We start from the raw sequence: 22,768 nt of genomic DNA, 5'->3' as shown, positions 1-22,768 counted from the left end.
TTATACGATGAATCACGTGAATATAAATGTGAATGACAACGAATCTCACGTGAAATCTACATAAATAAAAATTACTACTTATTCAGGAAAAAAAATGCATCTCACCTATATAAGATATAAAATAAAACAAAAGCTGACGAAACGATTTCAGCATGAAAATGTGTTAAAATATATTTAAAGTTCAATTATCTAGTTAGAAGTAAAATATTGTGTAGGAAATATTTTGTATCTAGATTGCATGTTAGCTATCATAGCATCATGATCACGTAGAAACATACGACGAGTCACGTCATTGTGTTACGTAAATATACTACGAGTTGTGTAAATATAATTAAATGCATGTTTGTCACGGTACGTATCATGCAAAACATACAATCAATCGAGTGAATAACAACGAATCTCGCGTGAAGTCTACATAAACAAAAGTTACTTATTCATGAGAAAATGTGTTTTACTCTGTATGGCATAAATCGAAAATGGATTGCACGAATTCAGCACGAAAAAGTGGTAAAGCAAAAAAAAAAACAAAATAAAGAAAGAAAGAGAGAAAAAAATAACTTAGTAACTCATGCAATTATGTATGTGTTAAAATACATTGATTAGAAAAGGAGAGGAAAAAAAACTCATTAGCACTGGCAATTGTGTATTAATTAGAATACACTAGTTAATACAAAAGTGCACACATGATTGAAGCATTTGGGGGAAAATGGTTTGGGTTCCTAATTGCTTAGAGTATCGAAAAGGCAACCATTTCGATTGAGCATTTTATGTACCGAAGAGAGTTCACACATGAGCACCAAAACCTTTTTTTTATTATTATTTCTGTTTATAAAAATGCCTTTTAATTCACTTTTTTGAAAGGAAATTCCTTTTAATTCTGAAAGAACCAAAAAAATAACATAAAAACGTTGACTTAAAATATTTTTAAAGTTCATGTACTTGGGGAAAAAACATATGCAAAAAATGTTCTAATATCCAGTGACATGCTCATTAATATTGTATCTCGTTAAACATACGATGAGTCACGTGAATATAAATTTTCTTATCGCGTAAAACATACGATGAAGTGTGTGAATATACATGTGAATAATAACGAATCTCACATGGAATGTACATAACCAAAAACTATCACTCATTCATGGAAAAAACGCATTTCGTGTACATAAAATACGAAATAACTTGCAAGCGGACAACATAAGTTCCGCAAGAAAACGCGGTAAAGCGAGAAAAAAAAATCCCAAAATGAAGGAAGCGAAATAAAAACTCAGTAGCTCATACAAGTATAATTAAAATACATTGATTGAAAAAAAAAAAGAAAAAAAAAAAGAGGAATTTACACTCGATAAAACTTACGTTCTAATTAAAATGCACTAATAATTAGAAGCTCCATAACCTCGCAAACATGAAAACAACATTTCGAAATGCTATTTTAAAAAAACAAAACCAAAAAAAAAACTTTTTTTATCATAATTGTTGTTTAACCATACTCTGCAAATTATGTAAGAGAACATCACACATATATACACATGCATGCACATTAAATGTTACAAATAATTATATGAAAGAAACCACAAAATGAATCATATCTACATAAATAAATAAATAAATAAAACCCAAATCATTATATCGATAGTTCATCAGGAGCAAATAATTAAATAAATAATAATAAAAAAGAGTATATATATAGTGACGCGTGGCAAAGCAAGGCCACAAAAAATAAAAAAAAGGGTGGTTTTATGAAGGTTTCACACGTGGTGTATTGCTTTTTACATCGCCCTATGCATGTCTACCTAATCTCACAACTCTTTCCTATAGCTCTATAAATATCCCATTTTCCATTAATCCACAACACATACTCTATAATATATTTGTGTATCAATTCATTGAAATGGCAACAAATGTTGATCCTTTGGTAGTTGGTAGGGTGATTGGCGATGTGGTGGACATGTTCGTGCCCACTGTCAACATGTCTGTTTACTATGGACCCAAACATGTCACTAATGGCTGCGATATCAAGCCATCCTTGTCCGCAGCACCACCCAGAGTTCTCATCTCTGGCCTTCCTACTGATCTCTACACTTTGGTACAATAATATATATATATATTCCTCTCTTTCTTCTTCTTCTTATTCTTTTTCTTCATCACGGGTTTTTTTGGTATGTTATAATTTTTACACTTGACTGAACCATGGGGCCGGGTGGGTTCATTTTCATGAATGATAATATTGGTTATATATATATATATAGCTAGCTAGCTTGCATGTCTTGCGTTTTTTGGGTTGTGTTGGTGTTGGATGATCTTGAATTCTATGTGGTTTAATTAATTAATTTTGTTGCATGATCGATGCTGCAGGTGATGACAGATCCAGATGCGCCAAGTCCCAGTGAGCCTAGCATGAGGGAATGGATTCATTGGTAAATCATTGTTACATTAATTACTAGCTATCACTATATATTTAAATTTGAAAAATAATTAATTAATTATATTATAAGATTACCTTTGTTTTTCATGAGTTGTGATTTTTAATTTGATGTGCTTTTCGAAGGATCGTGACGGACATTCCTGGCTGCACCAATGTCGCTAGAGGTACGTAAAATCTATCTTTGAAATTGATTAATTGCCATCCCTTTTCAGTTTTGAGTTTTGGTTATTACATTTTCAAATTTTTGTTTTTATATATTAATGTTTAATTTTCGGCTTTTTTAACACCAAAAATTACTGATATAATATTAGAAAAAGATTACGACATGTCATATCACACAAGTAATTAATCGGACCAAAGTAGTTAAAAAAAATTACAAGTTAATATATGTAGCAAAACAATCATTTTACCAATATGTTGCTCATCTTATTGCATGTATGTATAAATTCTTTTGGTTTGCATGCATTGGCAATATATATTATATGTATATATGATATGAATTCGAACCGAATGTCAGGTACGTACATGATCTGAATTTTTAATTAGGTCGCAGTAGCAATGTATATACGAAATTATGGTTGATTGGATAATTGTTCGTTTGTCTTCACAGTTTGTTCGTTTGAATCTAAAGTTGAATAAGTGTCGCTAAAGTAGCCTGACACGTGTGGTCGACATGCGTCGTATCCTCGTGTAGCACGGCAACATCACATAAAATTAATACATAACTCGTTTTCATTTTATCCAAAACTTATAATTTATCAAAAAAAAAAAATTTAAGAAAATCCTTAGTTTCTTGAAATTTAAGGGATTAGGCAGGCCATTTGCTTGGGAATTGTACCTTTATTTTGTGAAACATAACTTTTGCTTCTCATGTATTCATCTGAACATCGTTTTGTAAAAAAGAAAATACAATTCAAAGTAAAACATACAGTTGCTAATCTGATGATGATGATGATGATGATGATGATGATGAAACATGATGAATTACAAGATCTAATAATAATAATAATAATAATAATAATACTTGATTAGTGCATTGGTCATGTGGTTTTCAGGGAAGGAGGTGCTGCCGTATGCAGGGCCGCGGCCACCGGTGGGGATCCACCGCTACATACTGGTTCTTTTCCGGCAGAAAGCCGTGATGGGCGGGATAGAGCCGCCGGTGTGCCGCTCGCATTTCAACACCAGGGCCTTCGCCCATTACTTTGATCTGGGAATGCCTGTTGCCACCGTCTATTTCAATGCTCACAAAGAACCCGCCAACCGAAAGCGCTGAATTTATTATATAGTACCAAAGCCCAACATATATAGCTATAATCTATATAATATAAGTTTAATTAAGAGTTATATATAGTGTGCTTATTGGAAGGATTATGCATGAGTCAGAACCATGAACGTTATAAATTAATGGCTTCAATTTCATGTTTCTTTTTTTTTTTTATCTATGCGTCAACCCCTCCATATGTGTATGATTTGTTTTTTTTTTTTTTTAAAAGAAAAACACAAAACCAACAATATTTATTAATAAAGATATTTATTTTTTCAAAAAGTATACGAGCATGTAACCATATATGCAAATTCCCACCAATATTGCTTGTATATATCTTGCGGTCCGTGCGTTGATTATTTAATGGCCAACCTATTGAAGAACGACAAAGTATGAATGCATGAAGATCATAATAAATATTTGGAAATCCAAAAACAATTACACTCTAGAATAGAAATTTAAGATACTTCTATTGTTGGATACTTCAGTTGTGCAATGCCTCTGTTTCAATAGTTTTCTGCTTACATTTTCCACTTTTGCGGTAAGAAGAGCTGAAGGTTTAAAGTTTATACTTTCCTGTGATTCAACAATGGGGCCTAGGCTCTCAATCTCAGTAACCGTGGAAACCTCTTCATCAATTTCAACTGTCTGAACTTCTTCCAGTTTACGTTTCTTGAAGGGGTTGTTGTTCGGAGTTTTGGAAGGGAGTCGAAAGGGCATTTTCACATTGTCTGTCAAGGCTTCATGTTTTTTTGAAGGGAAAACCAAGTTTTGTAGTGATAAGATCTCAGTAGAGTGCAGCACTTTCTCCGCAACTGTTGTCGGCTTTTGTTGGGCGAAACCATTGATCATTGTGTCTGTTGGCACATCATTCGTGAGTTTGCCTGAAACAAAATGAGCAAAATGGACAAGGGGAAGTGAGAGTAAGCAATTCTTTACATGAAATTTATGCTTTTAGTTTTAAATATAAATTCGAAATTCATTATTCATCCACCCAAATAAGTTAAATTGCTGATTCCAAATACAATTCTCGGGTTTCTCAGAAAGGTGTTAATTATACCTATTACCTTAATGATCGGTCATGGGTTCAATTAGATACATATTCACTAGAAAATAAGTTTTTGACAAATTGAAAGTGGCACCTTCGGTGGATTCAATAGCTTCTTCTTGTCTCAAGACTCTACTTGCAGAATCTGGAGAGTGGAGATTGAACTGGTTTCCTTGTTGAGGGAAGTGATCGAAAGCTTCCATTGTCGTCGGGTCCAGATTTCCTTGAGCGATTGCAATTGCTAGTGATGGGGGTAAGTCCCTTATTTGATGTTAAGGAGAAAACGAGAGAATTATTTGCAGCAATAGTTTTGACTGGAAAATGAAGTGAACCAAAACGGGCTTAGGTTATTGATATATGATCTATGATCCGCATCCAGTACATCAGCATGTTGAGACATAACAGATTGAAAGAAAAAGGATACGGCCCTAAAAAATCAAGATTTTGATCTTCGTTTTGCAAGAGATCCGGCGTCAGAGGTTTGAGGGGTTTGAGTTGCTTTTTAGCTGCATCATACCTGCCAACAAACTTTAAACGATGATGCAAGTACTATCGCTATGATCCTGCATCATCTTCTCAACAAATTGGACATTGGAAAAGGAAATTTCAAACCAAAAGAATATTAGAATAGTATCTTAGGAAGGATAGTATCTCAAATTGGAACACCACTGTCATTTGTTGAGAAGTTGATGTTCAGATCATGAGTTATAAGTAACTTGATTACAGGAAATAAATCGAAGTTTTCATGCGTTATGAAGCACTATTTAATACATACACTCGAGCATGCTGGAAGACTGCAACTGCTTCTTTGAAGGCCTCGGAGTAACCTTCAGGCATTTGTTTTCCCTTCTCAAATCTCAAAACTGATAGGATCTGCGAATTTCAATAGGTTTTTCAGCCATTCCAAGAAACAATTACATCTTTGAAACAATCAATGCTCGAAAGAATAGAGTTGAAGATAAATCAAAATGAGCATGCACGAAAATCTGTCAGAAACAAACGAGTTTTCATCAATAGGTTCATGTACAAAAAATATGCCGTGCAAATTCCAACTAGAACTTTGTTTTAGAAATTTAGAACTGAGGTTTTCTTAAAAGCATCTAGGACATAATTAACATACTATCAATAACTTAGTTAAGCTTTTGCTCGATCAAAGATTGCTCTTACACGGGAAAAGTTCCGATACTTGGCGACCAGGTTGTGAGCTCTTGCAGTTCCAACTCCGGGAACAGATGGAAGGAAATCACAGCCAGCCAAGACACACATACCTGAAATATTGGCAAACTGAATTCATGATTGAAGTCCGATCAGCACAAGAAAAGCACCAAGATATTAGTAGTGGTAGCAAAAGAATAAAAAAAGATATTCAGACATGGATACTCATGATGGGTTAATCCATAGAGACAAGTCCTAAAACAGAAGTTTGAAAATTATGGAAAATCACTAAATTTTGAACTCCAAAATGCATAATGCAACCAGACAATTCACCTGTTAGCAATTCTCTATCAAAATTTTTGAAGGATGGTATGCAACCAACAGTATTAAAGACATTGTCGAGAGTTATCTCTTCACCATTACCATATCGGTCCATCTTAAAGACTACCTGCAAGAATTGGCGCGAGAAAAGTTCATGCTGAAATCTAGAAAAAACTGAGTAACATCTGATTTTGACAAGGCACGATTTCTTACAGCTGGACAACCATATGCTAGTAAGTCACTGTCCTCTGAAATGACTGCTGCAACCCCACCCTCTTCAGCTTCAAGACCAGACAGGTACGCCAATTGTGCATCTGCCTCATATGGAGCTACAACAAATTCAATATTCTCTAATCTCAAAATCTGAAAATTAAAACAGTTGGTACTATTGATGAGTCCTGCATGGGCAACTTAGTTTGGAACTGGAAGTTAGTATACACCCACAATATAACATATGCATCCAAAAAATATGCTGGAAGGATAAGTTCTGCAGATGTTAAATTTTGGAACATAAATCTTCATGTCACGTTCTACAATGGTTAGAAGCCTACAAATGAATTAACTGTCATGTTTACCTGGATAAGTTGATGTGCCATCAGTGGAGTGATGCTCACTGCCCTCTACACCATATTAACACAAATAATCAGGATGCATATCATACAGAAAATGACCAAATAGTATGAAGACTTGTAAGCTATCGCCGAGTGCATCAATTAGAGAGAAGAAGTAAGAAAAACTCAACTAATCAAATCCTAAGCTTGTGAACTCGTCAATTACTTTACCGGAAAAATGGAAAACAAACAAAGTTCCTAAGTAGTTTCTGCATCTTATATTTTATGGACCCTTTTGTTCTAGATTATTTTAATTTTAAAAAAACAAAAAAAAAACCATCTAAGATGGTTTTATATATTACACTCGGACATGAAGAAAATAAGTTCTCTGGTTAGTTCAAAACCAAAAATCACACCTTGGCATGGAGAAATATATGTACCTAAAAAGAGCTATACTTGTTATAAAATGTTCAAATGTTCATAAAATCCCCTTGAAGTCAATACATCAGTGGTCACTTCTATTATAATTAGCAATACATTTACCCATGAACTATCATAGACAGACATATTAAATCTGCAAATGAGATATAAGCTCTCTTGCCAATTATCAACGAAGTGGTTATAAAGTCACATGTTGAGCCCAGGGATGGGATCCATATACAAGGCTTTGCGCAAGACACGGTACTATCAAATAATCAACGTCCATTCTCTTTTTACAAATTTGATTGACTCAAATGAAACGAAAATTAATCTGGTGATATTAGTACTAATAGTTCTCCCAATCTTGCACACAGATCTTCATAAAATGCCATGGATAGTATACTAAGTCTGTAATTTTACTTGTGATCTGTCAAGGAAGTTGGAAACAAATGGTGCAACCTACAGGATTCTATCACCTGCCTAGAATTTGAAAGCAAACCATTACAATACTTCATACTTTCCCACAAAATTTGAACTAGTGTCGGAAAGAGCAGACGAAGTAACAACGCTAAAAATGAAGTAATACCTGGAAAAACTCAGAGGCTGCATTTGCATTGCCTTCCTTCAGCTTCTCCATCGCCATATCTCTATTGGCCTTTCTTCTCCTGAATCAAAATTAATTTGAAAAGTAAAAAAAGAAAACATCAGCATACAAGTTATCTTATATGGCCCTTGAACTTTGCTCTTCTAAGATAACAAGCAACTGTTAACTGTACACAACATGCCTGTGCCTTTCATCTTCTGTAGCAGCCTTGCACGGAATATTCCCGCCATCAAAAACGACAACCGGAGTGATGTTATGGTGTCGAAGCATATTGATTCGATGCATAAAATACTTCAAATATTGGGATTTCTTGTCTCCATCAGTATTCAGGCAAAGCGCCATGCTACACGAATAAGCTACAAAAGATAAGACCTCGTAGTGTTAAATTCAAAACCCCCAAAACTAATTGAAGAAAATAGCATTTGTCACAGATGATTGCCAATCACCTCCTTTATGAAGCCATGAATATGCATCGATACCCACCTGCGTCGCAAATCAAAAAACAGATAGTTAGGAAGGAAATGACTTGAATCACAGAATCAAGTTCATAAATCAAGAAAAAATGCAATCTTACTCTTTTGCCAGAATATTTCTTGATGTGAACGGATTGAACATGTGGCTTCATGAATCTCAGAAGATTATTGATGCCCATTTCTTTTTTCCTTTTTTTTGCTAATTTCTTAGGTAAATAATTTTAGGTGGAATATGTAATTGGTCGGATGAGAAATTGGCGGATCATTTATTGATGCGTTTTCTTACCCCGCCAAATGAATTTTGAGTTTGACAAAGGCGAAAGTATTCCCGCGGCTTTTCTTACCACTCGTAAGTCTCGGTGCACGTACCATAAGCTGACTCTGATTTCTAGTTTCCACCATCGTACTTACATTCTCAAGTTTCTTAAATCATCATCATCGTCATCATCATCATAATAATAATAATAAGCTCAGATTATTGATATGAAGAGAGGTGAGAGTAGATTGGGAGAAAGAAAAACGATTTATTTTCCATGGTCTCACAACTTGCAAATGGCTTATTTTCTTAACGATTTTGAACCCCGATTTTCGCATTGGCAAGGAGAAAAAGGTTGAGTTTTTCCACTGGTTAGTTCGGATGTTTTAAAACCATCGATTGATTTCATATTTTTGGGTGATTTTGAGCTGTTGATTTTCGAGCTTGGGAAGATAAGAGGGAGAAGAAAAAGAGATGTTAATGAAGATGCCAATGGGTATTTTTACGCGGGTAAAAGAAGGCATATGTGCAAAATTGTTATTCCCAAAGGAGTTGGAACAAAAAACAATTGTTTCTCAGGGACAGAATCAAAATAAAAATTTGATGGACGATCAGAAAAAACATTCTGCTAGGGGGCCAAATTTCGCCCCTCGATCCCATCCCCGTTTCCTGGGTCAGCCGCTGCATATGTTGGTCTGGAAATAAGATGACATGGATCACGGGGTGGTGTTACAGTAGCGTCAGTATCAGCAAAACTGATAAGATTCCACAGATCCTTTGTTCCACAATAACTTGGATCAAATGTCGGTAAAAATACATATAACCTAAAAACAAATTATTCATAATCAAAAAGCATGGATCTCAACCCATGGAAATATAATTTAAACATCCAGCATTTCAAGTTTAAATCTAACACCGCAACTTAAGGTCTCACTGAAACAACAAAAAAAAATATTTGGCAGCTCCGCTATAATCGCATATCTAGTAGCGTCCAATGCCCCAAACTCGAATAACACCATCTGTGTAACCACTGAAAAGTGTGCTTCCATCAGCACTCCAGCTAAGACAGGTGCAGTAATTGATCTATATCAAGCAATTCAGAGAGTCAGCTATGATTCGACAAATGCAAACCTGAATATATTCCAAGGTAAATCGTACACAAGTTTCTCAAATTATTTCTTTGTTTTTACACAAGTACATTAGTATGGCATGTTTTAAAAACGACAACAAGAATTGCAGCAACAACTATTATCAATTGCAACACCCGGATCTCATAGAAAGGGACTTATATCATGTATAAACTGTCCTGAATGCATATGGAGAACGATCAGCCAAAAGAGAATTGAGCAGCTATTGGTGGCATGTTATAACTACAAACTAGGTGATCTTATAAAGCAAGTACAACAAATACTTATAGAAATCCACGGCATTCAATTATCAGTATATGAATGACTGCACATATATTAACTTGGTATGGTCTCAATCTGGTGAAAATCTAGTTCCAGGTAATTTCAGTATCTACAAGTTTGAAATCAATGAAGCATAAAATAGAATGGCATTGATGAAGTTAAGCAAAGATGGGACTAATGTTGAAGGGGTAAAAGTAATATAAAAATTTAGGGGTACAAAGCATCCTTGGCATATTTTAATATAAAAATTTAGGGAGTACAAAAAGCATCCTTAGCCTATATATTTCATCAAATAATCATACAAATGCCTAGTTACAACAGACACATTTATACAAGACATACCACCTATTCATCTTATCAGCCAATCGCAACCCATAGTGACTACTGACTAATAAGAAACAACAGTAACAAAACACAGTTGTATTGCTAAATATATAACTACAACAAACTACTCAAAGTCCGGAGAGCATGTGAGAGTTGAAAACCCATAGCAACGCACAATAGATTGGTCAAGATGTTAGAATCTGCGGTTAAAGAGCTAGAACAACAAATTAAATTAAAACAGCAAAATTCATATTAAAGAGTAGGGAGCTACTTCATTAAGCAACTGTACCTTGTTTTTACAAGCAACGGACTGAGTCGTTTCCTCGGCAGCCATCTCGCTCTCTTGCTTCAAATCAACCTTAAGATCTACCACGACACTCTTGCTTTCCAAATCCCAAATCTTGATACTAGACTCTGTGGCAGCACACAGCCAATACCTATTTGGGCTGAAGCACAGAGCATGAATCACGGAGCCAGCATCCAGAGAATAAAGCTTCTTCCCTTCAGCCAAATCCCAGAGCAAAATAATTCCATCTTTCCCACCACTAGCGCACAAACTCCCATCAGGAGACACCGCCACAGTATTCACATATCCTGAATGGCCAGTCAATGTAGACCTCAGCTTACAATTGGCCAAAGTCCAAATCTTTACTGTCCGATCCCAAGACCCTGAAACAATCATTGGCTGCGTGGCGTTTGGAGAAAACCTTGAACAAAAACAAAACAAAACCTATGCTAATCAACTCGCTGTTTTAAAGTCATCAAAATTTATAACTACGAGAATTATATCAGCTGCAATCATGGCTCCGTGAATGTTTGCAGAGAAGTTAGATTTACGAGACCCATTGTAATCAAAAACTCAAATTGATCAATTATCTGCTGCCTTTGAAATAAATATCCCTCGGAGAATTCACAAAACAGAGCATATAACATTTACAAGTACGAGATACGTAGTTATACCGCACACAAGAAACCCAATCGGAATGAGCGTCCTGATCCTGAATCGTATACTTGCATTCGCCAAGCGTATTCCACAGCTTGATCGTCTTGTCCCTGGACGCTGACATGATCTGCCTGTTATCAATCGAGAAGGCAACAGACAACACGTCTTTAGTGTGGCCCACAAAGCGGCGAGCTGTGGCCCCAGACTGCAGATCCCACAGACGTAGATCTCCATCCCAAGAACCAGAAAGAGCGAACTGGCCATCGGATGACAGGACAACATCCTGAACGAAGTGTCCATGTCCAGTGAGGCGGCGGCGGGCAACTCCGTAGTTCTTGTCCTCCTTGGTGAGGGACCAGAGAATGAGGGATTTGTCACGGGAGGAAGAGACGATCATGTCAGAGTTGTCGATGGGGGTGGCGATGGCGGTGACCCAGTCGGTGTGGGCACGCATTGTGCCGCGAAGGATCAATTGCTCTTGCGCCATGACTGTCGATTCGAGGGTTTCTGCACTGCTGAGTGAAATGTGCCAATTAGGGCTTCGGGGAGGCCAAATGTGTATTGTGGCGTATAAATAGGGGTTGGGGAATTAGGGTTTTTGTGGACGGGTCTTTTTTCTTTTCTTTTTTCTTTTTATTTTTCTAACATTCGCACAAATCAATAAATTTGTCTTATAAAAAAAAAATCATCCAAATAAAATTTATTTAAAACTAATTTTCACTAAAACTTCTCTGACTAGTGCATTTTAGTTTTTACAATGAAAATTTATTTTTGTTCAGGAGTATATAAATTATTTCATGAAATTGTTTTATTTCAGTTGAAATAGCCTTCCTTGACTAATTTAAGTGAATGTACTTTATAATTTTTAAATTCAATTAGTTGAGTTTTTTTAAAGATTTTTATGACAATAATTTTCTCGAAAAATATTGGTGAAGTTTCATCACGATTCACTTTTCATGAATCTTGGATATGAAACATTTACATGAATTTTTATTTTGTAGATGAAATAAAATTTGGATTCTATTTAAAGGGATCGACGAGAAAACTTAGGTTGCATTTAATTTGAATTTATGAAGTTATAGGACTCAAATCTATTCAATTACTTTGATAAATATATATTTGGTGTATTTCAGTTTTACACGTAAAATACATGAGGATTGTAATGGATTTAAAATATTGTGATTTCCAATTCATTTTTCAAATCAAGTTCATATGTTTTTTTCTCTCAAAGTCAAATATTTTCATTTTTTTTTTTCAAACACAACATTTTTCATATCAAATATGAATCTTGATAGACTCGTCGACCATAGACGTTGGATTGTGAAACATAAGCATTAATCTTGATTTTGATGATAACAAAACTTGGTATTGTGTTTTTAATATATTTACTCTAGTGTGAAATTGTTAGGGGTGTGCAATGGTCGGTTCGGTTCGGTTTTAACAAATTTTGGTTCGGTGTTTCGGTTTACGATTTTTCAAATTTCTAATCCGAAACCAAACCATTTTATTTCGGTTTGGTTCGGTTATTTTTATTACGGTTTCGGTTATTACGATTTCAGTAACAATTTGACTTATAAATGAAGTTGTATGTTAAATTATTTAAAATATATATGATAAAAAAAACAGTGATCAAACCAAGTTTTTGATCGTAATAAAAATAGGCATAGCAATGATTTTTGTAACCAATTTGTTAGTTATTTTACAGACATCAAAATAAAATAATAAAAAAATATAACGATTGATGGTTACCAAATTAGGGATTAATGGTGTAAAATCAAGAAGGGAGGAGGCAAATCTGTAAACCTAATGAAAATAACATATATTAATTATTTTTATTATTTATTATATTTTAAATGGTCGGTTCGATTTTTTCGATTTTTTAAAATTCAAAATCGTAAACCGGATCGGAAAATCAAAAATATCAAAAACCAAAACCAAAACCGATCGAAAAACCATTTAAACCAAACCAAAAAAACCAAAATTTACTGTTTGGTCGGTTTTTTTGGTTTGATCCGTTTAATGCACACCCCTAGAAATTGTTAAACTCAAGATGTAAGTCAAAAAATCGAAATTAGTCAAACTGAATTTTTGGCGAGCTCCAGTGTTTCGATGATATCTCACAGCTCAATGACTAAAAAAATTATCCGTCAAGATAACTGCATAGAAAACTCAATTTGAAAAATATCGTATTTCACTTTAGTTGAGAAAAAACAGATGTTATCTAGATCAAACTGACGTTGCGATACCAAACTGAATCGGATCAGTTGAGCAAGAAAACAGAATCAGTTTACCTCGAGCAGTTCTAGACTTCTAGTATTTTGGTCATATATTGCAGCTCAGTTATCAAAATGGAACAATTCAGCATGCGTTGGAAATATAAGACAGTGATCTACAAATCATATTCACGAGTCGAAGTCTGAATCGGAGCATAAGAAACTGCTAAACTACATTGAAATTGTTGGTTTGAAACTGAAATTTTGGCATAGTCTGGTATTTCCAGCTTAACTCTCTCATATAAAATCCAAATTGAGTGATTGTTGATGCGTTGAAAAAACAAGACAATGAGCTACAACTTTTGTGTTTGTCACTTTGTTTAGATATCAACGGATCATGTCAAAATGTATCCAGTTTAGCAATTCAGTTATGCTTACTAAACTGCTACCTAAACTGTAGTTGCCCAAGATCATTTTACCTACCCAAACTGAAGTTTGTCAGTATCAGTTTATCTACCAAACTGAGGTATGCTCAACTGCTACCAAACGAATTTGTTCAACTGCTACAGCACCGAAGTTAGGGGTGACAAAAATTCTCGAAATCCGATCCTTCCCGAATCTCATCCCATTTGCGTCCCGAAAAAATTTCAAACCGCATTTTCGGGATTTTTTCCATCCTGATTAATATTGAGAAAGGGATCGGGAATAAAACCTTATCCCGATTATATTTTCTACCCATATCGAAATAATATTATAATATATTTTATTAATATTTTTATTAATAGATTGAGTTAAATAATACTGAGTTTCAACTCATATAACAATTGATTATGTACTTAATTTGAATTTTTTTATTGGTAGAACGATCAAATTTTAGAATCACGAAATAAGATTTTATTTTTGTTTATTTTTTAGAAAAATAATTAATAATTTAATTAATTCATATTTATAATCATCTAATTAGAACAGATATGTAGAATAAGAGATGCAATTTGACAATTTATTTATAAAAATTTATCTAGTAATTTGTATTCGAACATTTTATTAATAATTATCTGATGCACAGTATGTCGTTCTTCTCTTGACAGAATCTTGAATTATTATCCAGAATATTTTAATATTATATATTTAAAATTGAATATCATTTTTTATTTAGAAATATAATTTCTAAATATTATTTTTTAATAAAATAATCAAATTTTTTTAACGAATTTTGAACATGAAAAAAATTCAGAATTTTGTCTCTCTACTCGACGGGATCCCGGACATCCAGGATCCCGAATATTCGCGTCCCGAAATTTGTCGGGTATGGGACTGGGAGAAAAAAAAAATTTCCGATTCTTTTCGGGATGAGAATTAGGTAGGAGGGTTACAGGACGAGTCCCGACCCTATTTCACCCATAACCAAAACTACTACAGTGCCCAAACTGCAACATTACTTAAGTTTCTGTTTCGCACCAAAATTCAGTTGAGCTCCAAGTTCAGTTTTGTATCCAAAATTCAGTTTAGCTCGAAGATCAATTTAGCTCCACAAACAGTACAAAATCTTCTAACGGCTCTATTTCTATGTCTAACGGCTATATGATTCTTAAAGTCTATAAATACAACATTTTGAAGATCAAATACAAGCTTTTGAAGGGGATTCAAAGCATGAGCAGTTTATTTGAAAAAATTATCTAGAATGAGAGCAAAACCCAAGGTGTGAAGAACAAGAAAAAAGATGAGCGTTCAATACAAACTTCTCCACACCAAACCAAGTTTATAGAACACTCTTCATTGTCCAAAATCTTTTTTATATCAGTTGAAGATAGCTCGCTCACACACATTCGAGAGATGTTCTTTGAAATATCAGTTGATTGAGAGTCTTAACACAAATACTTTAAAAGATTGTGTTTGTAGTTTTGGCATAGGAAACGTTAAATATTATCCAAATTATAAGGTTGCGTCCTACAATCAAGTATGTATAGGAGTTTTGAGATATGCAGTGGGTAAGTCCAAATCTTGGAGTGAGTTTGTACAAATACGTTGTATAAATCAAAGTCTTCTAGTGATATTCTTTCGATGAGGAAGAAGTTGTGACGTAGGAGTCGTTGAAATCTCCGAACATTCATAAACAAATTCGTGTATATTTATTTATCGCATTTACTTTAATTTTGCTATTGTTTTTAAAATGCATTATTGAAGCATTTTATATGTTATTCATAGCATACAAAGTGTTTGATAAAATACTTCAACCAAACTATTTTGAGTATTTTAACTTGCATCTTTTTTAAATTATTAATAAAATATTTAATCGGTTTCTACGAAAGATTATTTTGAGTGTCTTTCGCTTGGTTTGAAAACCAAACTCGATTTAATTTACGATGCTCAATATTTCAAGAAATGAGCTATTGTAGCACCAAAATATTTTAAAAGCGTGTATTTATCCTCCTTCTACACACCGTAACCGATCATATCAATGAATCTATGAGACCATGCCATAAAAGACGTACTCATTAACGATATGACTTCAATTTGCATATGTCGTGTGCTTGTAATGTGAAAATTTTATTTAAAAAATTTCAAATTAATTTGTTTTTCTCAATTTAAAATTTTTAAAGATAAATAAACATATAAATTGAATTTTAAAGTGTAGAAAATATATTGTCGATGATAAATATACATATATATATATGTATGTGCATATTCAGAGAGTGTTTGGTTGATCTTATAAGCTATTCAAGTATATTTGTTTTTAAAAATTCAAACAATTTATAATTTGTAGAAATAAGTTGTTTCACAACATATAAATTGTTTTTAAAAAAATTTAAGTTAGTGTTTGGAAGAGATTATAAGAAGCGATTACCAGCTTTTCCTTTACAAAATTTCACAAAATTTGCAAAATTCTGTGAAAAAAATATGAAAATTGCTTTCTAAAAGTTATCCCAAACACTATCTTATAAGTCATCCCTATTTTGTAATTTGTTTTGATATTTTTTTCCATATTATTCTTATGAATTTTATTAAATACCCACCATGTCCCTGCTCATCATTTTACACTAGCTCATCAAATTTTCTTCAAATTAAAATATAAAATATTTTTATTTTTAAATATATGTTTATATTTTATGATAAAATTCTTAATTTATTATATATATATATATAGATAACTATTTACATCAATTTCATAGTATTATATAATTTTGACAATAAAAGATCTTATAATAACAAACACATTTACACTTCAAGTTCTTAAAAATTCATCCAAACACTATAATATCTTGTTTTTTAAATAAGAACTGACAACTTATGAACTTCGAAAACAACTTATAAGTTCATGTTTTTTCTATAAATAAATAAAAATTTCTAGAACTTATAAGCTGTTTTTAATAAGTTTAGTCAAACGTTATCTCAACAAAGTTATATAATGATGGTGTAATTTTAAATTTAAATGATATTTCACTACATCAATTGCTCGAGCTTCTGGTTTTAAGTCTAGCGTTGAAGTTTGGGACTTGAATCCCCCTGATTTTATTTGTAATCAGTTACAACAAGACATGCTTGATTAATTAAAGTTTTTGAATTTCAAAAAAAAAAAAAAACACCCGACTAATTTTCAATCATTTTGGTTTAGCCTTGATTAATTTTATAGAAACTAGCATATATATACACACATCCAAATACAATTTTTTTTATATGTTTTTGTGTTTTGAATTCACGTGAGTATGCTAATTGTGAGAATTATATTGATCCGTGGATAATGGAGACAATAACAAAAAATGAATTCAAAAGAGGGTGCAAAATAAAAAAAATGAATTCAAAATATTGTTAATAAATAACAGTTTTTTCTCTTGCATTTTTTTGTTGGGTACCTGAGAATTTTTCCGAACTGGCTGGTTAAAAGGGGACTGAGTTTTTGTTTTTTGTTTTTTGTTATAAATATTTTTCGATATTTTGTTTAAAAAAATATATTTTAAAAAAAAGTAGAATTCCTATTATAGTATATTGTTCCAGACAAACAAACAGAGACTTCACGAATTCCTTTGCATTACTCCCAGCAAAAAAAAAACCCTCTGGGCTCGCACCATTGTGTTGTGTCACTTCTCGGTGTGCAAGAGAGATAACAAACATACAAATGCCGGCCAGTGCTTGGGGCCGGTGATTGAGCGAATTCAACACTCCGAGGAAAAGGATAGAATAAAGAGCTTGAATGTGGTCAGTCGATCTCTCTTCCTTAATTTCTTAATATGTGGTTTTGATTGCGGATAACCATGCCTCTGTTCAGCTTCCGGAGTTTGAGCTCGAAATGCTTTCTTCTTTCCGTTTCTTTGTTTTATATTTGATTTGATATTGGATTTAGTTTTGCATGAACTAATTGGTCACTGCGTCGTGACCTAATTTCTGGTTTCATATACTTTGTACTTGGCCGAGTTTTTTCGGTGGAAAATACATGGATCGAATTGCCTTTCTTTTATTTATTTATTTATTTATTTTTTACGATGGATCTGATTTCTTGCATCCGTTTGGTTCTAAACGAAAACACCGGGAAGCTAAATATAGACATGAAGGTGATTCTGTCAATCATCAGTATGAATTGTATGTTAATTTCAGTTTGGGGTAATACGAGCTATCTTCTAATTTTTATTTGCAAATAGATGCTTAATTCGTCAAAAGGGTATAGCTTATTAGTATTTTTTGGTATTACGTTTACCTTTCGCCAGAGCCATGGTTATACTGAAGCAAATTACACATAAAAGGCCATATGTTGTGTTCAGCCGTGTGTCACCTTATATTTAATTGGGTAATCTGCATTGATTGTTATCTTCTCGTATTGTTTATGAACAGGGAGTTTTGGAGGAGGCATAAGAGGAAAGTGTACATTACACTTGGAGTTTTTGGAAGTGGATATTTATTGTACAAGCTCTATGATGTTAGGAGATGTAGGCTTAATGATCTCGAGAAACAGGATGCGGATGAAAGAGAGAATGATGAACTCATCAAAGCTCAGTTAAGAACTAATATGTCTCTGATTCTCCTCTCCATTGTTCTATTAACGCAACTCAATGCTCACATTCTTTTTGTTTTTGTTTGATCAATAGAATTCAATCCCATTTTGAGAGCGTTCAGGGAATAGCTGATTCAACAACGCTTCCTCATGTAATGGATTTATTAGATTGTAGATTGGCTGAGAACTTGGACCTCACACAGTTGACGAAGAGATTGATTCAAGGAAAGGGCCAGCCAAACACGCTATCAACATCAGAAAAACTTGAATTATGGGATAAACTCAAAATTCTCAGTGTGTATCTACTGTGCTCCTTCATCTACTATGATAACAAAATTTTTGATGGTTTTGTTGTATTAGCACTATTTTTAATCATTTGTTCTTGTGCTTGCAGGTTTTACGAAGATGATACTGACTCTTTGGTCAATGACTATGCTGAACCTTTATATCAAAGTTCAAGTCAACATATTGGGGAGACATCTATATATCGACACTGCACGAGGTCTTGGAAGTTCTCACATGCTTGTAAGCATAGTGCAGTAGTCTAAGTATTTGTTTTTAGCTGATATCGATGTTGATTGTATTTTATTATCAAGTTATATTTGTAATCGCTTTAGTTCTATTCTAGGAGGATCCTGATCCAAATATATCGTTCCTCACAAATTTAAAATAATCACAAGCATTTGACAATCCCCTTATTCATTATTCTAATCTGGCTTAAGAAAAGAAATCACAATTTTCTTTCTCTATATATGAGATAACCATGCTCATGCTACTTCATGTGCATGTTGATAATTTTAAATATAAAATTTTTCTACATGTAATTGGAAACTTGTTCGAGACGGTAAACTTTACGGTCGCGCAGCTAATATGTAACTAAATTTTTTTTTTTTTAATGAGAAATTTGTAACTAAATTCAGACTACTATTCTGCATAAGAGGTTGAATATCATGATATTTAGTTTAGTAGCTTATCTTGTATGAATGGAACAAAGCTGCATATAATCCTTGCTTCATTGTTTCCTTCTTTATATATTTGTTCGTATTTACATCAAAGTTTAAATTGGAAGTTTATTTGTTTGTGACATCTGATGGTGTTACCTGTAGTAAAGATGATCATATGGAGGAGTTATTGGAATTGAACTCATAGCTTGCACAATACCTGAGTAGGTGAAAATGCTTTGTTGAATTGAGCAGCGTTGTTCTTCCTCTTGTTTCAATGACAATTTCCTCTTCTCTGCCTTCTTGGTTTTATCATTGAGTAACCCTGAATTTTTATTATCTTATCACACCTGTTCGTCCTTTTGCATTTTCTTTTTTGGGATATGACATTTTTAGACCAATAGAATGCTTTTGGACTTGGGGAATTTAGGACAACTTTATGGCCTGCATATTCTATTTAACCAGTAAAATTTCTTGACAGTGAGCACAGTTGGTGCTTTTTGCAAAGTTTATTCATCGGCGATCTATGATTTAGATAAGCAAGCTTGCTGTAGAAAATGCCCTAACAATAAATTCGCGTTTCTTATTCATCCTGATATTCTGATATGTATCTGAAGGCTATTTCATTTCTGTGTGTGTTCCAGGATGAAGCTGAGCTAATTGACAGAAATGATGAGCAGCAGTTTTTGGCCTGTGCTGATTATCTTTCTAATCATGGCCTTCTTGCCCTTGTATCTAATGCAGAGGCAGCAGCTTCTGAAGTCCTTAAAGGGTATGCCCTCTCAGATAAAGTAAAATCACCTTTTTTATGTAGCTGAATGGAGGTAGCTGGTAATTTTAGTTTTGTGATGTGTACATTCACATATGTCATGTTACTGAATTGTCATTCCTATATTTCTCGAGCAAAATAGTTCTCTTAGTAGTTAATTATGTGATATCCCTGCGAAAGCATCCCAGGGCCTTGACCTGCTTAAACCTCCATGCTTTTCATACTTTGTCATGCAACTGTACTTGGTATTGTTTTAACCTCTTTATATTTTGACAAACAAATTCAAGCATCCGTATCTTGGGGTTGTGCTTATCGTTTAAAGTTGTGGAGATTCTTGAATATGTACCGAATTAAACTTGACATTTTTGTTAAAAGATATATTTTCGAGTATTTATTTGATGGCTCGCTATGTCAGAATTCTTTGACTATTTTTTACAAGTACAACCATCTATTAAAAATGTATTTGATTTTCAATAAAAGGAACTAGTGAAAGCACTATCACCTTTGGTTTCACATGAAAATACACCCTAACTTTTTCAGAGTTTTATGAGCGATTAAAAATATTGGTTAGATTTGTAAGTTCCTATTGTGTACCAAATAGAGGGAAACATATTTATTCTCTTTCCATCCTATCCAGTTTAGAATGTAACTTATATTCCCTTGGAGTAAATTGGTAAATGATCTAGCCAGATACGTGTGACTTGAAAATGAACTGCTGATATGGTTAATTTACAGTAGACAAGTTAGGAGACCTTACTTTGAAAGTTTTATCTGAACTAAGGCAACTCAACCTGGCATTGATGATTGGTGATCACCAGGCCCGGGTCCATGATACGCTCCAGTTGACATCGTAGAGCTTGGGGCTTGCCAACTTGATTAGTGGAGTTAAGGAGATGAAATCCATGAATTTACATTTTAATTTTCGTGTAGTGTTGCTTAGTGAAAATTATTTTTATTCGATCATATGATCATATTCCTTGTGTCATTTCATCGAATTGGCTCTTGTGCAACGGCCGTTGATGCACTTTGTTTTAAACCTTGTGTAACTTGTGATCTTCAATTTTGCAGAACACAATTGAAGGATTTCTTCAACCCTTCATCTCTTCATGAATTAATTATTCAGATACTTGACACTTTGTTGAGCCAGGGGAGCCCTCATCACTGGGTGAGTTATTTGATGCCTGATGATGCTGGAGCATATAAACTTGCTGCATCCTCCAGCACTAGTGGCTCCGATATTGCCCGCGCTACCAAATATGAATTACTCATGGCAGAGACACGTGCGGTTGTGTCAAGGTATGGCTAGACGTTGCCGATTCAAAATTTTTGATACCTCATTCGAACAAGTTGATATTGAAATGCATAACCCTGCCTATTTTGTTTATGATCTATCTGTCTTTATACAGTGCTGAATTCGAAAATATTGTGGACATTTCTTTGCGAACATTGGTGAGCATGCTGTTGGAAGATCTAATTTCTGAATTTGGAGGTAGTGATTTAGTTTCTGGGATGCCACTCGCCAAACTTCTTCCAAGAATCGCTCGGATGAGTGAGCTGCTTCTTCAAGAATCAAATAGGAGCAAGTACATCCAAAATATTCGAACCATACCGGAGGTGGAACTATTCTTCACCCTCTTGTACTCAAGTACGCCCACGTCGTAGTGTAGAATCATTGTTGTAGTGTTGTAATCTCGAACACTCATAAAAAAGTTAATGGTGATCTTGCCTGTAATGTAGAACACTCATAAAGAAGTTAGTGGTGATCTGCAAGATCCGAAGAAAGGCGAGAGACGTAAAGGTTGTGAAATGTTGCATTTTTTATTTATTTTCTAGCTATTTGGTGTTTTAAATTATGTCGTTCATCTTTACATGATCTTGTGTTCGTTAGATAGATTATTAATTTCAGAGATTCTTAAGAGGCTTATTCACCATTGCAGAAGATAAGAGGCCCTATTGACTCATTTGCCTGTGTCGGCTATGTTGGATCGTCTTTTTAAAATAAAAAAAAAGGATATTTTTGAAAATTAAAATTGGATATTCAGAATTACGCTCATGGCTCACCACCCTCTGCTATATAAATGAAGTCCGGGGAAAATTATGTAATATTAATCAATCAATGGCTAAAATATTAATGTCATTCCTACCAAACACCTCTTTAATTAATTAATGGCTGGATGTTAGACGAAACGAGTAACGTGCTACGGTGCTACGCATCATTTATTAAACGAAGGGACCAAAAGTCTTTGTTTGGGGAATAGTGCCATTATGAACTTGAAAAGGCAATAAAAGACATTTACCCGTTAGATTTAAAAAAAAAAAATTGATTCCGAAGGAACTCATTTCACACGAGTCAGATGTCTATTGGACCATGCATGAGTTAAATCGAGGGATGTGCCGCTGGACCATGCATGGGTTAAATCGAGGGATGTGCACGAGCGGCAGAGATTTGAGGGAGAAAGCAACATGACCAATCTCCAGAGCATACCCCACAATATTTCAGCAGAAATATGCTCCACACGAGAATCGAACCCGCAACGTTCTCACGACACATCAAACTTTACCAACTCACATATGCTTTTGTGAACATATTTACCCATTAGATTAGATAAATACCAGACTTTTCGTTGGCAAAAAAAAACGTAGATTTCATCAAAATTCATATAAAACA

The 22,768-nt window shown here is 33.9% G+C and overlaps 4 protein-coding genes across 4 annotated transcripts; 2 read left to right on the top strand and 2 right to left on the bottom strand.

Annotated features, from left to right (window-relative positions):
• Positions 1-1,874: 1,874 nt before the first annotated feature.
• Positions 1,875-3,805, top strand: LOC140875856 (protein MOTHER of FT and TFL1). Its single transcript, XM_073279670.1, has 4 exons — positions 1,875-2,083; positions 2,353-2,414; positions 2,546-2,586; positions 3,478-3,805. Exons 1-4 carry the CDS (start codon positions 1,889-1,891, stop codon positions 3,696-3,698), a joined length of 519 nt encoding a protein of 172 aa, XP_073135771.1. The 5' UTR covers positions 1,875-1,888; the 3' UTR covers positions 3,699-3,805.
• A 322-nt stretch (positions 3,806-4,127) lies between these two features.
• On the bottom strand, positions 4,128-8,535 carry LOC140868451 (exonuclease 1). The gene is made up of 12 exons (XM_073272920.1): positions 8,363-8,535; positions 8,235-8,271; positions 7,970-8,144; positions 7,771-7,849; positions 6,789-6,833; positions 6,427-6,576; positions 6,226-6,340; positions 5,905-6,005; positions 5,513-5,610; positions 5,162-5,254; positions 4,832-4,998; positions 4,128-4,573 (listed from the first exon to the last, which is right to left on the bottom strand). Exons 1-12 carry the CDS (start codon positions 8,438-8,440, stop codon positions 4,128-4,130), a joined length of 1,584 nt encoding a protein of 527 aa, XP_073129021.1. The 5' UTR covers positions 8,441-8,535.
• A 774-nt stretch (positions 8,536-9,309) lies between these two features.
• LOC140888331 (small ribosomal subunit protein RACK1) lies at positions 9,310-11,750 on the bottom strand. The gene is made up of 3 exons (XM_073296016.1): positions 11,211-11,750; positions 10,540-10,957; positions 9,310-9,600 (listed from the first exon to the last, which is right to left on the bottom strand). Exons 1-3 carry the CDS (start codon positions 11,678-11,680, stop codon positions 9,499-9,501), a joined length of 990 nt encoding a protein of 329 aa, XP_073152117.1. The 5' UTR covers positions 11,681-11,750; the 3' UTR covers positions 9,310-9,498.
• A 5,664-nt stretch (positions 11,751-17,414) lies between these two features.
• LOC140874911 (peroxisome biogenesis protein 3-2) lies at positions 17,415-21,985 on the top strand. Its single transcript, XM_073278394.1, has 7 exons — positions 17,415-17,600; positions 18,231-18,392; positions 18,485-18,684; positions 18,785-18,915; positions 19,976-20,103; positions 21,169-21,396; positions 21,507-21,985. Exons 1-7 carry the CDS (start codon positions 17,596-17,598, stop codon positions 21,760-21,762), a joined length of 1,110 nt encoding a protein of 369 aa, XP_073134495.1. The 5' UTR covers positions 17,415-17,595; the 3' UTR covers positions 21,763-21,985.
• Positions 21,986-22,768: the final 783 nt, after the last annotated feature.

The sequence above is a fragment of the Henckelia pumila genome, chromosome 1, assembly GCF_033568475.1.
Source record: "Henckelia pumila isolate YLH828 chromosome 1, ASM3356847v2, whole genome shotgun sequence".
In the NCBI taxonomy this organism is placed as follows: Eukaryota; Viridiplantae; Streptophyta; class Magnoliopsida; order Lamiales; family Gesneriaceae; genus Henckelia; species Henckelia pumila.
Note: the sequence above shows the minus strand (reverse complement) of the source record. Positions and strands in the feature narration are given on the sequence as shown.